Raw genomic sequence first — 17210 nt, 5'->3', positions numbered from 1 at the left:
TAAAGATAAAAATTAGGGGAAAGGCAAGTAATTAAAAAAAAAAAAAAGCACCGTCAGATAAATAGGTAAATAAGTCACTGTTTGTATATTTGTATATATGTGTTTATATAATCACATGTATTTAGTATGTTAGTGTAACTATGGATGTAAAATGTAAATTTTATGAGTGAGAAAATTTGCGTATTTTCTCTTTTTTTTTCTCGTTAATATTTTTAAATTCAATAAAGTTTGTTTTTTAAAATTAAAAAAGAAACTTAACCAATGCAAAAATTGACTGAACAATTGTGACAAGAAAGATCGTAAAACCGGGCAGAATCCACTTAACTAATATCTCACTTAGCAACAGAAATTTTGGGCTCTATTGTGGTCGCAAGTCGAGGGCTACCTATACTTCTAGTTTACCCATTTTGCTTTAAAAACTGTTGATTTCAGGCTGTTGTCCCTTGTGCGACATCTCTTCCCCTCCCCCTCAATCCACCAGGGTGTTTCCCCCCCCTCAAAAAAATCTCTTTCTCTGCCTCTTCCTTTTTTTTTTTTTTTATCTACGTCCTTAATGTGGATTAGAAAGAGCCACCCAAAGGATCTACAGCGGGGTCTCTCTGTGAAGTTTCCGAAAGATGCCCTAATTAATTCATGAGCCATGAGCCGAACTTCGAAAGAAATACAGTCATTAGGAGCACCATTTCAGCAATATTCGGATGCAGTTAGAACTAATCCCTTTAGATTTACGTTCCCCTATGACCCTGTCTCTCCCCTCCTCTCTGGCCATGTCATAAATCACATTCTCCAATTCTCTGGCTGTGAAATCCAATACCCTCCTTCTGATTGCGGTCAGGAAGAATGTATGGAATGCACTTCAGTTAGGGAAATCAATCAGCTCTTATCAGTTCTCCCTCCCTCCTGCTCATGGCAATTTGAAAGCTTTGCAAGTTGATACTCTTTTACTTAAGCATATTCCACGATTGGAAATGTCTTCGTGAACCGAGTGTGTATGCTCATGTGTACTTGTGTGTACTTCTGTGTGTGGGTGTGTGTTTTGTTCGTCCTGCAGTCCCCCACCTCACCCGCAACCCTGCCACTCGACTCAGGGCTGATGGGAAGGTGAGAGCCAAGTGTGATTAATTCCTGGTGCCATAAGAGGCTTTCTCTCAAATCCTCAATGTAGTTTGGCGCCTAGGAAGCTTAGCAGTGCTTTTGCTTTAATAAGAGCCGGAAAACAAAAAAGATGGCATGGTGGACAAGGAAAGGGTTTGACGTCTGATTAGAGAGGAGACCCAGCTTATTCTAATGGTGCAAATATTACTAGCGTTCTCCTACTTGGCACCCTCTGAGTATATAGATGATGTAGGTTTTTGTCTATACCCGTGATGGCAAACCTATGAAACGTGTGCCACAGGTGGCACACATAGCCATATCGGTGGGCACGCAAGCTCAGCTCTGGCACGCCGGCCAGCTGATTTTCGGGCCTTCTGGGCCCACTGGAAATAGGGAAGCAGTCTATTTCCTGCCTCCGAAGGGCCTCAGGGGGTGGTGGGGCCTCCAGAGCCTTTCTAGGAGCTTGGGGAGGGCGAAAACGGCCTTCCTGCCCCCCCCGAAACCCTCCAGAGGCCGGAAATGGCCTGTTTGCCAACTTCTGGTGGGACCTACCAGGTCCACCGTGCCATCGCGTGCCAGGAGCGGGGTGTGTGTGTGTGAAGCGGGGGGGGGGTCATGCACGCATGCGTGGGGGCAGGGTGCATAGAATTATGGGTGTGGGCATGCGCGCATGCGAACCCTCCCCCCCCAGCTCCTGGCACGCGATGGCAAAAAGGTTAGCCGTCACTGGTCTATGCCGTTGGGCAGTGGTGGAGAACCTTTTACTCACCGAGTGCTGAACAGATACGTGTGGCTGCTCCGCCGTGCACTGTGTGTGCAACTGCATCATCTGCACATGCGCATGGCTTTCGTGCGCACCCCCTGTGCGCTGCACGCACAACCATACTATCTACACATGCATGCGGTTTTCACGTGTGCAATGCACGCACACAAATGGCGTCAATGCATGAATGCGCTGTTTGCAAGTACTTTCACACGCATGCACAAATGCATGTACCGGAGAGCTCCAAAGACCAGCTGGGTCCCCTGAATTGCATGCATGCGCGCCGGAGGCCCAAACACCAGCTGGGGCGCGCGCACATGTGAAGCTGCTGGTGAGTTGGGTGACAGCTCGCGTGCCCGGAAAGATGGCTCTGCATGCCACCTCGGGCACATGTGCCATAGGTTCGCCATCACGGCCATTGGGGAATACTGAGAATAGAAGGTCCAGTATATAATAAACATGTTAATATTTCCTGAAAATCTTTCATCTCTAAGGCAGGACTAGAACTCACACTCTCCTGGTGATTGGCCCAAGTTACTCAGCTGACTTTCATTGCCTCAGATGGGACTAGAACTCACACTCTCCTGCTGATTAGCCCAAAGTCACCCAGCCAATTTTCATGCCTAAGGCCGGACTAGAACTCATGGTCTCCCAGTTTCTAGCCTGGTGCCTTAACCAGTAGACCAAACTGACTCTATCTCAAGAGAGACTGCTTGTTTTCTAAGAAATGTCTATTTTTTTTAGATTGCATTGTAGATTTGTTTTCTTCTGGTCCTGAGGACTAGGATCCCAACTACCTAATAGTTACCTCCAGGCTCCCCACTGAATTCCTGGAGGGTGCAGGAAGCCTCACGGCAGCAGGGAGATGTCATAGAACAAAAATTAGTTCTTGGGGAGGGATAGATGCAGGGGCGGGATTCAGCCGGTTTGGACCGGTTGAGGCGAATTGGTTGCTTATTTTATATCTGATTCACCAAACCGGTAGTTGCAAGGACTGGCTGGCCCCACCCACCCCTCCCAGGAGTCTTCACGTGGCCCATTTTGGATGCCAGGTAAGCACAGGGCCTACATGGAAGTTCTGAGAGGGCGAAAAACAGGCCTCCCGGAAGTTCTGGAAGTCTGGAAACGGACTCGTTTCCAGCCTCCGCAGGGCCTCCGGGTCTTAGGGGAGGTTGTTTTCGCCCTCCTGGAGGCTCGAGAGAAGCCTCCGGAGCCTGGGGAGGGCTAAAAAGAGGCCTCCCGGAAGTCCAAAAATGGGCCCGTTTCCGGCCTCCGGAGCCTGGGGGAGGCAGTTTTCGCCCTCCTGGAGGCTCGAGAGAAGCCTCTGGAGCTTGGGGAGGGCGAAAACGCACCCCATCCCCCCGCTGTGGTGCAGGAGGCCAAGTAGGCCCCACCCATTCAGCAACCAGGCAGAGAACTGGTTGCTAAAAATTTTGAATCCCACCTCTGGATAGATGACACACTCCCCTAATCTTTAAATACGTCTTCCATTGCTATTCTGGTTTCCTGTGAATATCTTCGTTTGGGGCTGGGGGCTTCTTGCACTGGATTGGGGGGCATGTTTCATCCTAAAACGATGGTATTCAATTCTCCCGGCAGGACCAAAGCTGCTGTCACGCTGAAGCGCCACAGGTAGCCTTGCTTCGGACGGACCTTTCCGGCATTTGACCATTTTGCAGGTAAGCCTAAGAGGAACGTCGTGCTTTTGCCAACGGAGTTAGTAAGAGTGGGCGGCCTGCACAGCACTGAGTATTGTGCCAGGATGTAAATTTGACGGAGGAGTGAGTGGGATCTCTGGACCGGGATTGCTTGTTGTAAAAACGAGGCCTTGGGCAAGGCTGAAGAACAGGTTTGAAGTTGGGATAGATCCATGCTTGATCATTTAGCAGAGCTGAGTTGGCATCTTGTGAGGAAATGCCAGCCCTGCTCAGGGTTAAATAATGCCAAGGCCAACTCTGACCTTTCTTTCTTTCTTTCTTTCTTTCTTTCTTTCTTTCTTTCTTTCTTTCTTTCTTTCTTTCTTTCTTTCTTTCTTTCTTTCTTTCTTTCTTCCTTTCTTCCTTCCTTCCTTCCTTCCTTCCTTCCTTCCTTCCTTCCTTCTTCCTTTTGTTCCTTCCTTCCTTCCCCTCCTCTTCCTCCTCCCCCTCCCCCTCCCCTTCCCTCTTCCCTTTCTTTCTTTCTCTCTTTCTTTCTCTCGTTCTCTCTCCTTTCTTTTTTCCATCCTTCCTCTCTCTTCTTTCTTTCTCTTTCTTTCTCTCTCTCTCTTTCTCCTTCCTTCCCTCCTCTCTCTTCTTTCTTTCCTTCTTTCTTTCTCTCTCTCTCTCTCTCTTTCTTTCTTTCCTTCTTCCTTCCTTCCTTCCTTCTTCCTTTTGTTCCTTCCTTCCTTCCCCTCCTCTTCCTCCTCCCCCTCCCCCTCCCCTTCTCTCTTCCCTTTCTTTCTTTCTCTCTTTCTCCTTTCTTTTTTCCATCCTTCCTCTCTCTTCTTTCTTTCTCTCTTTCTCTCTCTTTCTCCTTCCTTCCTCTCTCTCTTTCTTTCCTTCTTTCCTTCTTTCTTCCTTTTCTTCCTTTTCTTCCTTCCTTCCCCTCCTCTTCGCCCTCCCCCTACCGTCCCCTCCCGTCCCCTCCCCTCCCCTCCCCTCTTCTCTTTCTTTCTTTTTGTTTCTTTCTTTCATTCTCTTTCTCTCTCCTTTCTTTCTTCCATCCATCCTTCCTTCCTCGCTCTTTTTCTTTCTCTCTCTCTCTTTCTCTCTCTTTCTCCTTCCTTCCTCCCTCCTTTTCTTCTTCTCTTCCTCCTCCCACCTCCCTTCCTTCTCTCTCTCTCTTCTCTCTCTCTCTCTCTCTCTCTCTCTCTCTCTCTCTCTCTCTCTCTCTCTCTCTCTCTCCCTGCTCCCAGTGGAATATCGGAAACGCGCAAATCTGGGTTTGAAACAATGAGTTCGGTCGCCGTGTTAACACCTGAGAGCTTTGCTGAGCACCGCAGCGGCCTGAGGGACGAAGAATCACGAGGTGAGAGGGTCTCGCCGGTGGAGGATGCTGACGCAGGAAGGACATCCTCACGGCCAATGAGAGGCAAAACCGGTCATGAGTCACCTTTTTTTCAGTGCCGTCGTAACTTCGAACGGTCACTAAATGACTGGTTATACATTGAGGACTACCTATAGTATGTAATTGAACTTCACTCAAAGGAGCCGTTGCCTTCATACATTTCTCTCTTTCTGTTCTTTTGATACTGGTTTCTTCATGGTCTCTGCTCCAAGCAGGTGGTGTCCCAGAAGATGAGGCCTACATCCCCACTTACTTGGAAGCTTTCCCACCGCTCCCGGAAAAGGGGGCTCCGGGGGAAAGATCCAGTGAGTTCACAGGAGTATGGAACAAAATTCGGCCTATCAAATCTTCGGTCATCACCCAGGTGAGCGCACGGAGGAGGTGCGTGCGGCACACAGTGTGGCGTGATCCAAGGGTGGTACTCACTTACCTTCACTACCAGTACACAAATGTGAGCACTCGCTTTACTCACATGCGCCACCTCCGCGCATGCACACAGTGTCAAAAACGGGACGTGATGACGTCCGGGTGGGTGGGCGGAGCCTCCCGCAGCTGCCGCTACCGGTTTTCCCGAACCGGATAGAACCAGCTGAATACCACCACTGGCGTGAGATCTCTCACAGAAAAGGAATGTGTGTGGGTTTGGAAGCAACCTTTGCCAATCTGGTTTCCTCCCAAGCGCCTGGACTTCCATACTCAGAATTCCTCAGGCAGCATAACTATGGCTGAGAATTCTGGGATTCCCAAGCTTAGGTAAGGTTGGTCCAGGAAAATGGGGAGTCGGTGGGGCATATCCTGAGGGTAACGAAGCCATTTGCGCTGGCTTTTGTGGAGGATTGAGAATCCCGTTTGGGTCCGAACGCTGCTGGGATGCTGGCGTAAATACAGCGGATTCTGTTTTTACCAATAAAGAAGAATATTTGTAGCTCATATTTGAAGTGAGGAATCCTTGGTGCTCTCTGAGCTTGGTTGTTTTCTTGTAGGCGTTTCATGCCCCAACCTAGGTAACATCATCAGTGCTAATGCAGCGCAGGTTAGTGACTAGCACGGATGATGTTACCACTAGTTTGGGTCATGAAACATCTGCAAGAAAACAATAAGCTCAGAGAGCACCTTAGTCCTCCTCTCCTCCTCCTTCTCCTCCCCTCCTCCTCTTCCTCTCCTCCTCCTCCTCCTCTCCACAAACCCAACTCCCTTCTCACACTGAAAATGTTACTGTGGTGGCCCGCCAGCGGCCTGTGCGGATCGTGGCTGATCCTGATGACGAGGAGGCTGGTGTGATGTCGCGCCAGCAGCCTGCACAGCCGGCGCTCGCGTCGGACAGCAAGGAGGCTGAAGAGGATGTGGTGCCAGAGGCAGAGACTCAGCCAGGGCCTTCAGAACCTCCAGAGGCTCCTTCAAGTGGAGAGAGAGAAGTGGAGGAGCCTCTCCTCAATGCTTGAGCATGCAGGGCTGCCAAAAGGCAGGAGTGGCTACTCAGGAGGAGGAGGAGGAGGTCTCCTCGAGAGTAAGGCTTGAGGATAATTGGCCACTCCCTTAGCCTATTTAAGTCACACGCACCGTTAGTAAGTTTCTTGCTGGAAACAACTTGTAATTATCATCAGAGCATTTTTGGAAAAGCCTTCTCTTGCTTTCTGGGCTGGTTGCCAACCTCTGCCGAACATTGGTTTATTCTTGCTACTTAATATATTTGATAAGGACCGTTGGTGTGTGTCTATATCCTCGGGAATCCGGAGCTGGGGCAGAAGAGTTACCTAGTTTGGGTCATGAAACATCTGCAAGAAAACAATAAGCTCAGAGAGCATCAAGGATCCCATAGCCCTCCTTTCCTCCTCCTCCCCTCCCCTCCTCCTTCTCTTTCTCCTCCTTCTCCTCCCCCCTTCCTCCCCCTCCTCTCCACAGGGTTATTTATTTATTTATTTATTTATTATTATTATTATTATTATTAAATTTATTATTTATTTATTTATTTATTAGTTCAATTTATATGCCGCCCTTCTCCGGAGACTCAGGGCAGCTTACTATGCATTAAGCAATAGCCTTCATACTTTTCTATATACCTGCTTAGTAGGGCTTTTTGCCCCCCCCCAAAGCGGTGTTCTATTTTATACAAAGTCAGCTTATTGCCCCCACAAACCGGGTCCTCATTTTATCTACCTCGAAAGGATGGAAGGCTGAGTCAACCTTGAGCCTGGTGAGAATTGCACTCGCAGTAATTGCAGGCAGCTGGCAGCTAAGTGCTACTTTAACAGCAGTTTTTATCCGCTGCGCCACCAAGGCTCTTCTCGCACTGAAGCTGTTACCTAGTTTGGGCCATGAAACATCTGTAAGAAAACAACCACCAAGTTCAAAGAGCACCAAGGAATTCCCCAGAGTCTGTTTTATTGTCGGGATGTCTTGGGTTAATGGTATTGTTGGGAGACCGGGAAGAAAGATAAATTGGGTCAAACCATTTGAGAGCCACTGGTCTGGAAAATTAATCATAAGACGGGGAAATGAAAAGACAGAATTGCAATATCTCCCCCCCCCCCCCACACACGCACACTTTGTTTAAAATCTCTAGATTGAATTCTGCTTAGAAAGAGAGACAGGAATTTGGGGCATGGGCTTTTTGTATCCTGGCTGTGATAACCAGGGAATTTAATCTGGAGAAACTTTTCTCAACCTCTGCAACTTTAAAATGGGTTGACTCCAACTCTGGTGACCACCCCTACCCCACCCTGGGCAAAAAAGACAGTGTTCTGGATCAATTATTTTGGCATGATCCATAGAAATAGAATAGAATAGAATAGAATAGAATAGAATAGAATAGAATAGAATAGAATAGAATAGAATAGAATAGAATAGAATAGAATAGAAATATTAGAGTGCGCCGAAATGAATAAGCTAACATTAGAACTTAACGAAAGAGAGAACACGGAGTATTATAATGTGTGGGAGCTGTGGTACGAGTGGATAGAGAAAAGAAACAAAAAGTGAAATTTGAGAAGTATTAAGGTTAACTAATAATGATCATAAAGATTTAACTATCACCATGTACGTTACTGAACTAAGGTTGCAATCTATGTAAATAACAAGTAAATAACATGTATATAACTGTATATAATTACTTGTAATAATTATATACAAGCAAAGATACAATACTATGTAAATAATATGTAAATAATTTAACACCATGGAACCGAAAACGTAGAATTGTATTTCTATATTTTCACAATAAAAATCAATTTAAAAAAAAATAGAATAGAATAGAATAGAATAGGGGAGGGGAGGGGAGGGGAATGAAGTGAAGTGAAGTGAAGTGAAGAATTTGTCTTTGGGGCATATGCTCTCAGTGTACATAAAAAGACAAGATACATTCATCAAGAAGCATAAAGTACAACATTTAATGAGAGTCATATGGTACAAATAAGCAATCGAATCATACAAGGAAACAATCAATATACCGTATTTTTCGGAGTATAAGACGCACCTACCTTTTTTATTTATTTATTTTATTTATTTATTTATTGGTTCGATTTACATGCCGGTCTTCTCCGGAGACTCAGGGCGGCTTACAATGCGTTAAGCAATAGCCTTCATACTTTTGTATATACCTGCTTAGTAGGGCTTTTGGCTCCCCCTAAGCGGTGTTCTTTTTATACAAAGTCAGCTTATTGCCCTCACAATCCGGGTCCTCATTTTACCTACCTCAGAAGGATGGAAGGCTGAGTCAACCTTGAGCCTGGTGAGATTTGAACTCGCAGTAATTGCAGGCAGCTGGCAGCTAAGTGCTAATTAACAGCACTTTAGTCCGCTGCGCCACCAAGGCTCTTGTTGGTGAGGAAAAGAAGAAAAAGAAATCTCCCTCTGCCTCTGCGCAATTTTGCCTCGTTACAGCAAATGGCCTGCTTTACTTTCATTTTCGTTTTCAGCATTGTTTGATTAGCACAAGGAAAAAAATAATCTGTTCCAGCAATTTACCTCTTTGCAGCAAGCAGCAGAGCCCTGCGCAAAACAGCTGAGAGCAAATCAGCTGAGAGTTGGGAGGCCAATCCAATCAACTTGGGCTAATTAGGCTGTGCTGAAGCTGAAAGGAGCTGTTTTTTTCTTGCTGTTTGCTTGCAAGGAGGTAACTGCTGCGAGGCAGAGGCCAAAGGGTGGGGGGCCAGTGGTTGGGCGGGGCTACATTCGGTGTATAAGACGCACCTAAATTTTCATCCCCTTTTAGGGCGGAAAAAAGTGTGTCTTACACCCCCAAAAATACGGTACATCGTAAGGATATAGCAACAAGTTACAGTCATGCAGTCCTAAGTGGGAGGAGATGGGTGATAGGAACGATGAGAAGATTAATAGTAATAGTAATGCAGGCTTAGTGAATAAGTTGACAGTCTTGAGGGAATTCTTTGTTTAGCAGAGTGATGGCGTTTGGGGGAAAAAACTGTCCTTGTGTCTAGTTGTTCTGGTGTGCAGTGCTCTATAGTGTCGTTTTGAGGGTGGGAGTTGAAACAATATATGTCCAGGATGCGAGGGGTCTGTAAATATTTTCACAGCCCACTTTTTGACTCGTGCAGTATACAGGTCCTCAATGGAAGGCAGGTTGGTAGCCATTGTTTTTTCTGCAAAATAACAGAGTAGGAAGGGATCTCGGAGGTCTTCTAGTCCAACCCCCTGCTCAGGCAGGACACCCTGTACCATTTCAGACAAATGGCTGTCCAATCTCTTCTTAAAAGCCTCCAGTGATGGAGCACTCCACCAACTTCCGGTTATTTGTTCTCGCTGTTAGGAAGTTTCTCCTTAGTTCTAGGTGGTTTCTCTCCTTGATGCGTTTCCATTGCTTCTAGTTCTGCTTTCAGATTCTGTGGAGAATAGGTTTGTGGCAGCCCCTTAGGATTTCCCTTAGGATCCAGCAAGGGCGTCTGGAAATGTTATAGCACAGGGATGTCAAACTGAGGTAGTAAAATGAGGACCTGGTTTGTGGGGGCAATAAGCTGACTTTGTATAAAAAAGAACACTGCTGGGGGGTGGGGAGCCGAAAGCCCTACTAAGCAGGTATATACAAAAGTATGAAGGCTATTGCTTAACGCATTGTAAGCCGCCCTGAGTCTCCGGAAAAGGGCGGCATATAAATCAAACCAATAATAAATAAGTAAGTAAGTAAGTAAGTAAGTAAGTAAGTAAGTAAGTAAGTAAGTAAGTAAGTAAATAAATAAATAAATAAATAAATAAATAAATAAATAAATAAATAAATAAATAAATAAATAAATATCAAAGCAAACTAAAAACAAAACAAAAGGAGAAATGTTTCCGCTTTTGCATTTGAGCATGCAAGAAGGGACAGGAAAGGAGAAAGGGGAAGAGGAAAGACAAAGACAAAGAAGGAAAGAAAGAAGATGAAAGGAAAATGAAGAGGGAAGGAAAAATAAGAGAGAGGAGGGAAGGGGAGGGAGGAAGGAAGGAAGGGAAGGAAGGAAGGAAGGAAGGAAGGAGATTATGAGAGTGAAGGAGGGTCTCGGGGAAGTCCTGCCTTAGCACTTGGCCACCACAGGTGCCCCCGACATGAGTCCTGTATCATGTCCACCATGTCCACCCCCATACCTGGCCACGACCCCCAGCCCTCCGAGGTCAACCAAAACCCTGATGTGGCCCTCAGTGAAATAGAGTTTCACACCCCTGTTGTAGCATTTCGATAACAGTGCCTGGTTCTTCTTGACAGGTGTTTCACGTCCCTCTGGAAGAGCGACGCTACAAGGACAACAGCCAGTTCGGAGAAGGCGACGAGGCCAAAGTCTGCGTGGACATCATGCAGAAGACGGGGGCTCATATTGAGCTTTCCTTGGCCAAGGACCAGGGCCTGTCCATCATGGTGACTGGCAAACTGGACTCTGTGATGAAAGCACGGAAGGAAATTGTCGCTCGGCTTCAGACCCAGGTGACAGGTCAAAGCTAGCCTCTCTTGCTCCACAGAGCCATTGCGGTGATGGTTCGCCATCTCCTGCTCCCAATTCAGCACTTTAAACATTACAATTAACATTATTTAAAGGTTTCCAGGGTGACACGCTGACTTTGTAGTCATCCTTCGAAAACTGGCAGCAAATCGGGATCTTTTGTAGAAGGCTGCCTTCAACAGAATCTTGCCATTGGCCTATCGGCTCAGTTCTGCTGGACAGAACTGGGGCCTACAGATGTTGAGCTCTGTTTCTCCTCAGGCTAGGCAGCATTCTGTAGTCTTATGACATCTGGAAGGGCTGTTGTGGCCTGTTGGCCGCCAATCCGTCCAGCAGCCAAATCAGATGAGGAGGCAGTGTGGGAGTCAGGGCCAACATCAAGGCAATCTGAGAGCTCTGAGGGGGAAGAGGGAATGGAGCTGGCAGAGAGAGAGAGAGACAGAGGCGGAGCCTGGGCCGTCCATCAGCCCTTAGATGGAAAGTCAACAGCCCCCAGGTTTGGAGGTGGCTGATGAGGAAGAGGAGGAACAGCTGGGTCCAGTGCCTGACCTGTGGATGCGCAAAAGGCAGAGGAGAGGAGAGCAGTGGAAATCTATGGGCCGGTCTTTGGAACAGAAGAGTGAAGCCTCACCCTAGCTCTGTGGATAAAAGACAGGGGGCAGAGATGAATAGATGTGGCAGACAACTATTTGTCTCCCTGCCGGACAGACTTGTTAGCCTGTCTGTGAGAGAGAGACTTTTTGTCTGGGCTCCTAATAAGAGGAACATTTTGTTAACCACAGAGAGTTTGTCGTGTTTGGGAGCCGGGTTAGAACAAGGGCTATCCTTAGTCTAGACTGGCAATCTGGCAGAGACTCTCCATAATTACAGACAGGTCTTCTCCAAGTTTATCCAGAATTGATCTTAGGAGTATTTGCAAACATCCCCTGTCCTCGTCTGTTGGTCCAAATACTTCCTCCAAGATGGTTACTATAGGCGAGACTTGTGTCAGTGTTTCAAGTAACACACCTATTGAAAGCAGAACTCTGAAGCAGGCAGATTCCTCAAAGAACATGTTCATTAGATGCATCAAATCAGCACAGCCCTTTAAAAGCCAACTCTGAAAAGTTTTCTCCCAGTAATAACATAATAAAATAGCAATTGATCTCCTCCCCTATTATCACAGGTCACATTCTCCACCCGGGATGTTTGACGGGCTCCTTGGTTAACTTTTTCCTCCTTCAACAGCCACTTGTATATCTGACCTTGGTTCCCACAAGAAAGCTTTTTGTTTTGATTGCTAGCTAGGTTGTCAGGTCTCCCCCTCCCCTCTACTAGTTTGTGGCAACTATGAAGTAGCAGAAGATGGCTTCGACCAGGTTCTCCTCAGAGTTGACAGCTTGACCTTGTGTAAATTCCTGCTCTTCCTCTGTTTTTCTAGCAAATCTGCCCCCTCAGATGCTTCAATCCCTCTCCACAATTCCCTCCTTTCCACAGGCTTCAGCTACTGTCACAATCCCCAAAGAACACCATCGCTTTGTGATCGGCAAGAATGGCGAGAAACTGCAGGAGCTCGAGCTAAAGACCGCCACCAAGATCAACATCCCACGGCCCGAGGATCCCAGCAGCCAGATCAAGATCACGGGCACCAAAGAAGGCATCGAGAAAGCACGTCATGAGATCTTGCTCATCTCAGCGGAGCAGGTGAGCGGCTGGGTGCCTCTCCTTCTCTCCGAAGGCGACAGGGTGGAGACGCGGAAGTTCGCAAGAGATTATTTTGAACGTCTTCTGCAGTTGATGCAGCAACGTCTTGAGTCTAGAACAATAAACAGGCACTCCAGGAGACAAGTGGCATGGATTGTGTTCTTAATTTTGCCATAGAGTTAACCAAATGGAACTTTAATGAGTACTTGTGTCTGTATTTCCCCTTCCCCCCAAAAGGTGAGGAAGGGTTCTTACATGTTACTTCTTAATTTCAGGAGCGCTACTGTCTTTTTTTCACAGCAGGCTTGCTGTTGTGACCTAGGCTTCCTGAGTCATTGAAACACATGAGTAGTCCCAAAAACCTCTTTTATTGCAACAACTGTGAATTACGTTCATTCACAGCTGAGTCCCAATTAGATGCAAAAAGTCCTTTGGGAGAAGTCCTTTGGGATAATCACCAATCTTTATCTCCCTTGACACTCTGCCAAAGACCTACTTGGCAAAGCCATACGGAGTCCAGAATCAAACAGAGATGCCGACTGGGAACAGAATTAACAACGTTGCTTTCCTGCAAAGTGCCCACGTGCCTTTGCTCTTCTTTTAAGCTTTATGGGAGGGACCAATCATCTCCAGGCCTTACTTCCGAGTCGTCCCTTTTGTTTTAACTGTTCGTGCCTTCTGGCAGCTCTCCGCATGTGCGCACTAGGAACAGGCTCCTCCTGTTCCTCTGCCTCTCTGCTGTCCAACTCTGGAGGCTCCAGAGTCCGCACATCACTCCCAGATGGCCCTGGCCCCATCTCTGCCTCCAATGCAGAGCCCTCGTCTGGGCCTTCCCCAGACTCCAGGACTGGCCTATGTTCCTCCCCAACCTCCTCACTGTCCGACTCTTCTGCCAGCTCCGTAGGCTGCTGGCGGACCACAACACTTGCAATGAAAATAGCAATAGCACTTAGACTTATATACTGCTTCACAGTGCTTTTATAGCCTTCTCTAAGCAGTTTACAGAGTCAGCATTTTGCCCCCCAACAATCTGGGCCCTCATTTTACTCATTTTCATTGGAAGGATGGAAGGCCGAGTCAATCTTGTGTTGTGGCCGCCAGCGGCTAGCAGAGCTGGCTACAGACTCGGATAGTGAAGATGTTGGGGAGGAACATGGGCCAGTCCTGGAGTCTGGGGAAGGCTCTAATAAGTGTTCTGCGTTGGAGGTAGAGATTGGGCCAAGGCCTTTCGACAGTTATAAACTGCCTTCGGAGTTGGATATCAGTGGGGCAGAAGAACAGCTGGAGCCTGTTCCCGATGTGCTCAGGAGAAGGGAACAATTAAGGAACAGGGGTCGACTTGGGAGTAAAGGCACAAGGGGACGCTGAATGGCCCCTCCCACAGGGAATAAATAGGAACAAAAGGGGAGTGGTCTTTGCAGGAGACAATTAGTTCGTTTATTAGCGTGAAGATTTGCTTCTTTGAGTTCGTGCCCCACAGAGACTCCTTGCCAAGTATTTCATTGTACAGTGCTGCGCCTGGAAGATATCAGGCTGGCAACGATCCAAGGACTGATAAGGTCTGTTGTTGCAATTCACCCTTGAAAGACTGTTTGCGGGGACTTTGCTGGATGTGAATGCTAGGAATTCACATTAGCCAAATAAAAAGGGGTTTTTTTTCGGGACAAGGAGTCTGTTTCGTGATTTGGTCAACCTAGGTCAGAACACCTTGAGCCTGGTGAGATTCGAACTGCCAAATTGCAGGCAGCAGAAGTAGCCTGCAGGACTGCACTCTAACCGCTGCACCACTGCAACTCTTAAAATCAATGATTACAGGCAGTCCTTGGTTAATGACCGCAGCTGAGCCCAAAATTTTCTTGGTTAAGTCAGACTCACTTAACCACCCCCAAGACGGTGGTTAAGGGTGTCTTACCCCGTTTTACGACTTTTCTTGGCAGGCAGAGCCCTCTCTGCGGGCATGCCAGCCGTTGCCCCGGCCCAGTTCCACCATGCATGCGTGCATGCTTCCTGCTGGCCAGCTGGTCTTCTGGTCTCTGCTGCACATGCGGGGGGGGCAGGGGACATGGGGGGGGACGTGCATGCATGGGGGTGCATGCGCAGGAGGTGCAGGTTGATGCAGGAGGCTTTCCAGGCCCAAAATGGGGCACGGTGGGGGCTCACGAGGCATCCCCGCACCCTGTTTTAGCTTTCAGGTTGGTGCAGGAAGCTTTCCATGCCCAAAACGGGGCACGGGCACACACCCCCCGCGGCACCCCGTTTTGGTCCTAGAAAGCCTCCTGCACCAATCTGGAAGCCAAAATGGAGAGCCGGGGGGGGGGGCGGGCCGCATGTGAGGGGGGGACAGGGTACATGCGTGGGGGACACGCCGCATGCACGGGAATGGGGCGCATGCGTGGGAACAGGGCGCATGCACGCAGGGCACTCACATTGCATTTTGGGGGTTGGGGCACCCATGCGTGCATTCGCGCACCCACGCGCTTTGGGACCTCGGCATCAAAAAGGTTAACCATTACTGGTCTAGTAGTTCAGGCACCAGGCCTAAAACGGGAGATCATGAGTTCAAGTCCTGCTTTAGCCATGAAAAGTAGCTTGGTGACCTTCAGCCAATCGTTCTCTCTCAACCCAACAGATCTCACACAGTTGTTGTGAGAATAATGTATCTTAGATGCGTTCTCCACCTTGAGTTACAGGTAGTCCTCAACTTACAACAGTTGTTTGAAGTTACAGTGGCACTGAAAAAAGTGGCTGATGACCATTTTTTCACACTTATGACCGGTATCCCCACGATCACGTCATTTACATTCAGCTGTTTGACAACTGGGTTCATATTTATGACGGTTGCAGCTGGGTTCATATTTATGACGGTTGGAGACACGTGATCATCTTTTGTGACCTTCCGACGAGCAGAGTCGATGGGGAAGTCAGATTCACTTAATAACCGGGTTGCTAATTTAGCAGCTGCAGGGATTCACTTACGAAACGTGGCAAGACAAGTCGTAACATGGGACAAAACTCCCTTAACAAAATGTCTCACTTAGCCACATAAACCCTGGGCTCAAGTGTGGTCGTTAAGTCGAGGACCACCTGTATTTATAAAAATAATCAAGGCAGGACACAAATAAATAAATAAAGAGCTTCAGTTGTGTCACATAGAACAGAAGGAAGCATGTTTTCAAAGAGGCAACTGGACTTCCTTGGGTTTTTTTTTGAAGACGTTTCGCTTCTCATCTAAGAAGCTTCTCCAGCTCTGACTTTCTATCTCTTCATCTCTAGTCAGGCTGAAGCTTCTTCCGTGGTTTTCCTTTTTAGGACAAACGAGCAGTCGAGCGCTTGAACCTGGAGAAGGTCTTCCACCCTTTCATCGCGGGGGCCTTCAACAAAACAGTCCAGGAGATCATGCAGGAGACAGGGGCACGCATCAACATCCCCCCGCCCAGCGTCAGCAAGGATGAGATCATCATTACTGGGGAGAAGGAACCTGTCTCCCAGGCTCTCCTGCGTATCCGCAAGATCTACGAGGACAAGGTAGTGCTTGAGAGATCTCTCTGGGATGGGGTGGGGCGGGTCTACACTATTTGGGTATCTGTCGCCATACTTCTTATTCCACTCTGGCACTGTTGTGGTCCGCCAGATTTGGACAGTGAGGAGGTTGGGGAGGAACATGGGCCAGTCCTGAAGTCTGGGGAAGGCTCCGATGCAGGCTCTGTGTCGGAGGCAGAGAGGGGGTCAGGGCCGTATGCCAACTATCAGCTGCCTTCGGAGTCAGACATCAGTGAGGCAGATGAACAGCTGGAACCTGTTCCCAGTGTGCGGATGCGCAGAGTTGCCAGACAAAGGAAACAGCTAAAGAACAAGGGTCGACTCAGGAGTAAAGCCACAGGTGGACGATGAATGGCCCCTCCCAGAGGGAATAAAAGAGGAGCGGAGTTTGCAGGAGACAATTAGTTTGCTTAATTGGTTCAGAACAAACCCATTGACTTTTTCCATGCGACTTTCCTTTAAGTAGTTCTTGTCATATCCTCTTTAAGTTGTCTTTTTCAGGTAAATATTTCCAGATGCTTTAATACCCTACAACCTTGCTATACGTTGCATAACAGCATCTTGTCTTTTTGCTGAGCAGAGTTTTGTTGCCTGATCGGCAACTCAGCTGGGATCGTCAGAGCCTTTTGAAAGGATTTTTTTACAACCTCTTCACGAAGAGGTTGTAGAAAAAATGGTTTTAAAAGTTTTTTTAAAAAATGGCCACGCCCACCCAGTCACATTACCTCCCCACCAAGCCACGCCCACAGAACTGGTAGTAACAAATTTTAGATTTCACCACTGGACTATCTGTATCTGTTAACGGGGAAATTTGAGCGCCGCTCAGGAGACGCCTAATTAGAGGTGATGGCTTCCCCATCGATGGGAAAGCCAACGAAACAACAATTTGTTTCTGTGGAAATGACAGTCTTTCCGTTCTTAGGATCATCAATCCTCACATTTTTGCTGCTTGCTGCTAGTTGAACAGAAAACTTGGCAGTTTTGCTAAGGCGGGCAGTTTCAGAGCAATGACCCTATCTGTCTTTTTATGTCTGTCACCTGAGTGATTCTTGGTAGCGAAAACAAGAAAGAAACAGTTATAAACGGAGGGGGGAAAATAGAGGGACTTGGATGCAGATAAGGATTTCATACTAAACCTTCCCTCTTGTATGGGAAGA

The 17210-nt window shown here is 47.6% G+C and overlaps 1 protein-coding gene across 1 annotated transcript in view; it reads left to right on the top strand.

Moving 5' to 3' along the window:
- The window catches only part of LOC139324982 (vigilin-like), a 112071-nt gene that overhangs the window by 42878 nt on the left and 51983 nt on the right, over positions 1 to 17210 (top strand). Inside the window, exons 2-7 of the mRNA XM_070954768.1 lie at positions 3458 to 3537; positions 4752 to 4864; positions 5119 to 5267; positions 10599 to 10814; positions 12307 to 12513; positions 15823 to 16038. Coding sequence (XP_070810869.1) covers positions 4789 to 4864; positions 5119 to 5267; positions 10599 to 10814; positions 12307 to 12513; positions 15823 to 16038 — 864 coding nt within the window. The 5' untranslated portion in view covers positions 3458 to 3537; positions 4752 to 4788. The remainder of the gene's footprint in view (positions 1 to 3457; positions 3538 to 4751; positions 4865 to 5118; positions 5268 to 10598; positions 10815 to 12306; positions 12514 to 15822; positions 16039 to 17210) is intronic.

Source organism: Pituophis catenifer, unplaced genomic scaffold (genome assembly GCF_029215685.1).
Source record: "Pituophis catenifer annectens isolate HBS135680 unplaced genomic scaffold, rPitCat1.0.hap2 SCAF_15, whole genome shotgun sequence".
Lineage (NCBI taxonomy): Eukaryota > Metazoa > Chordata > Lepidosauria > Squamata > Colubridae > Pituophis > Pituophis catenifer.
Note: the sequence above shows the minus strand (reverse complement) of the source record. Positions and strands in the feature narration are given on the sequence as shown.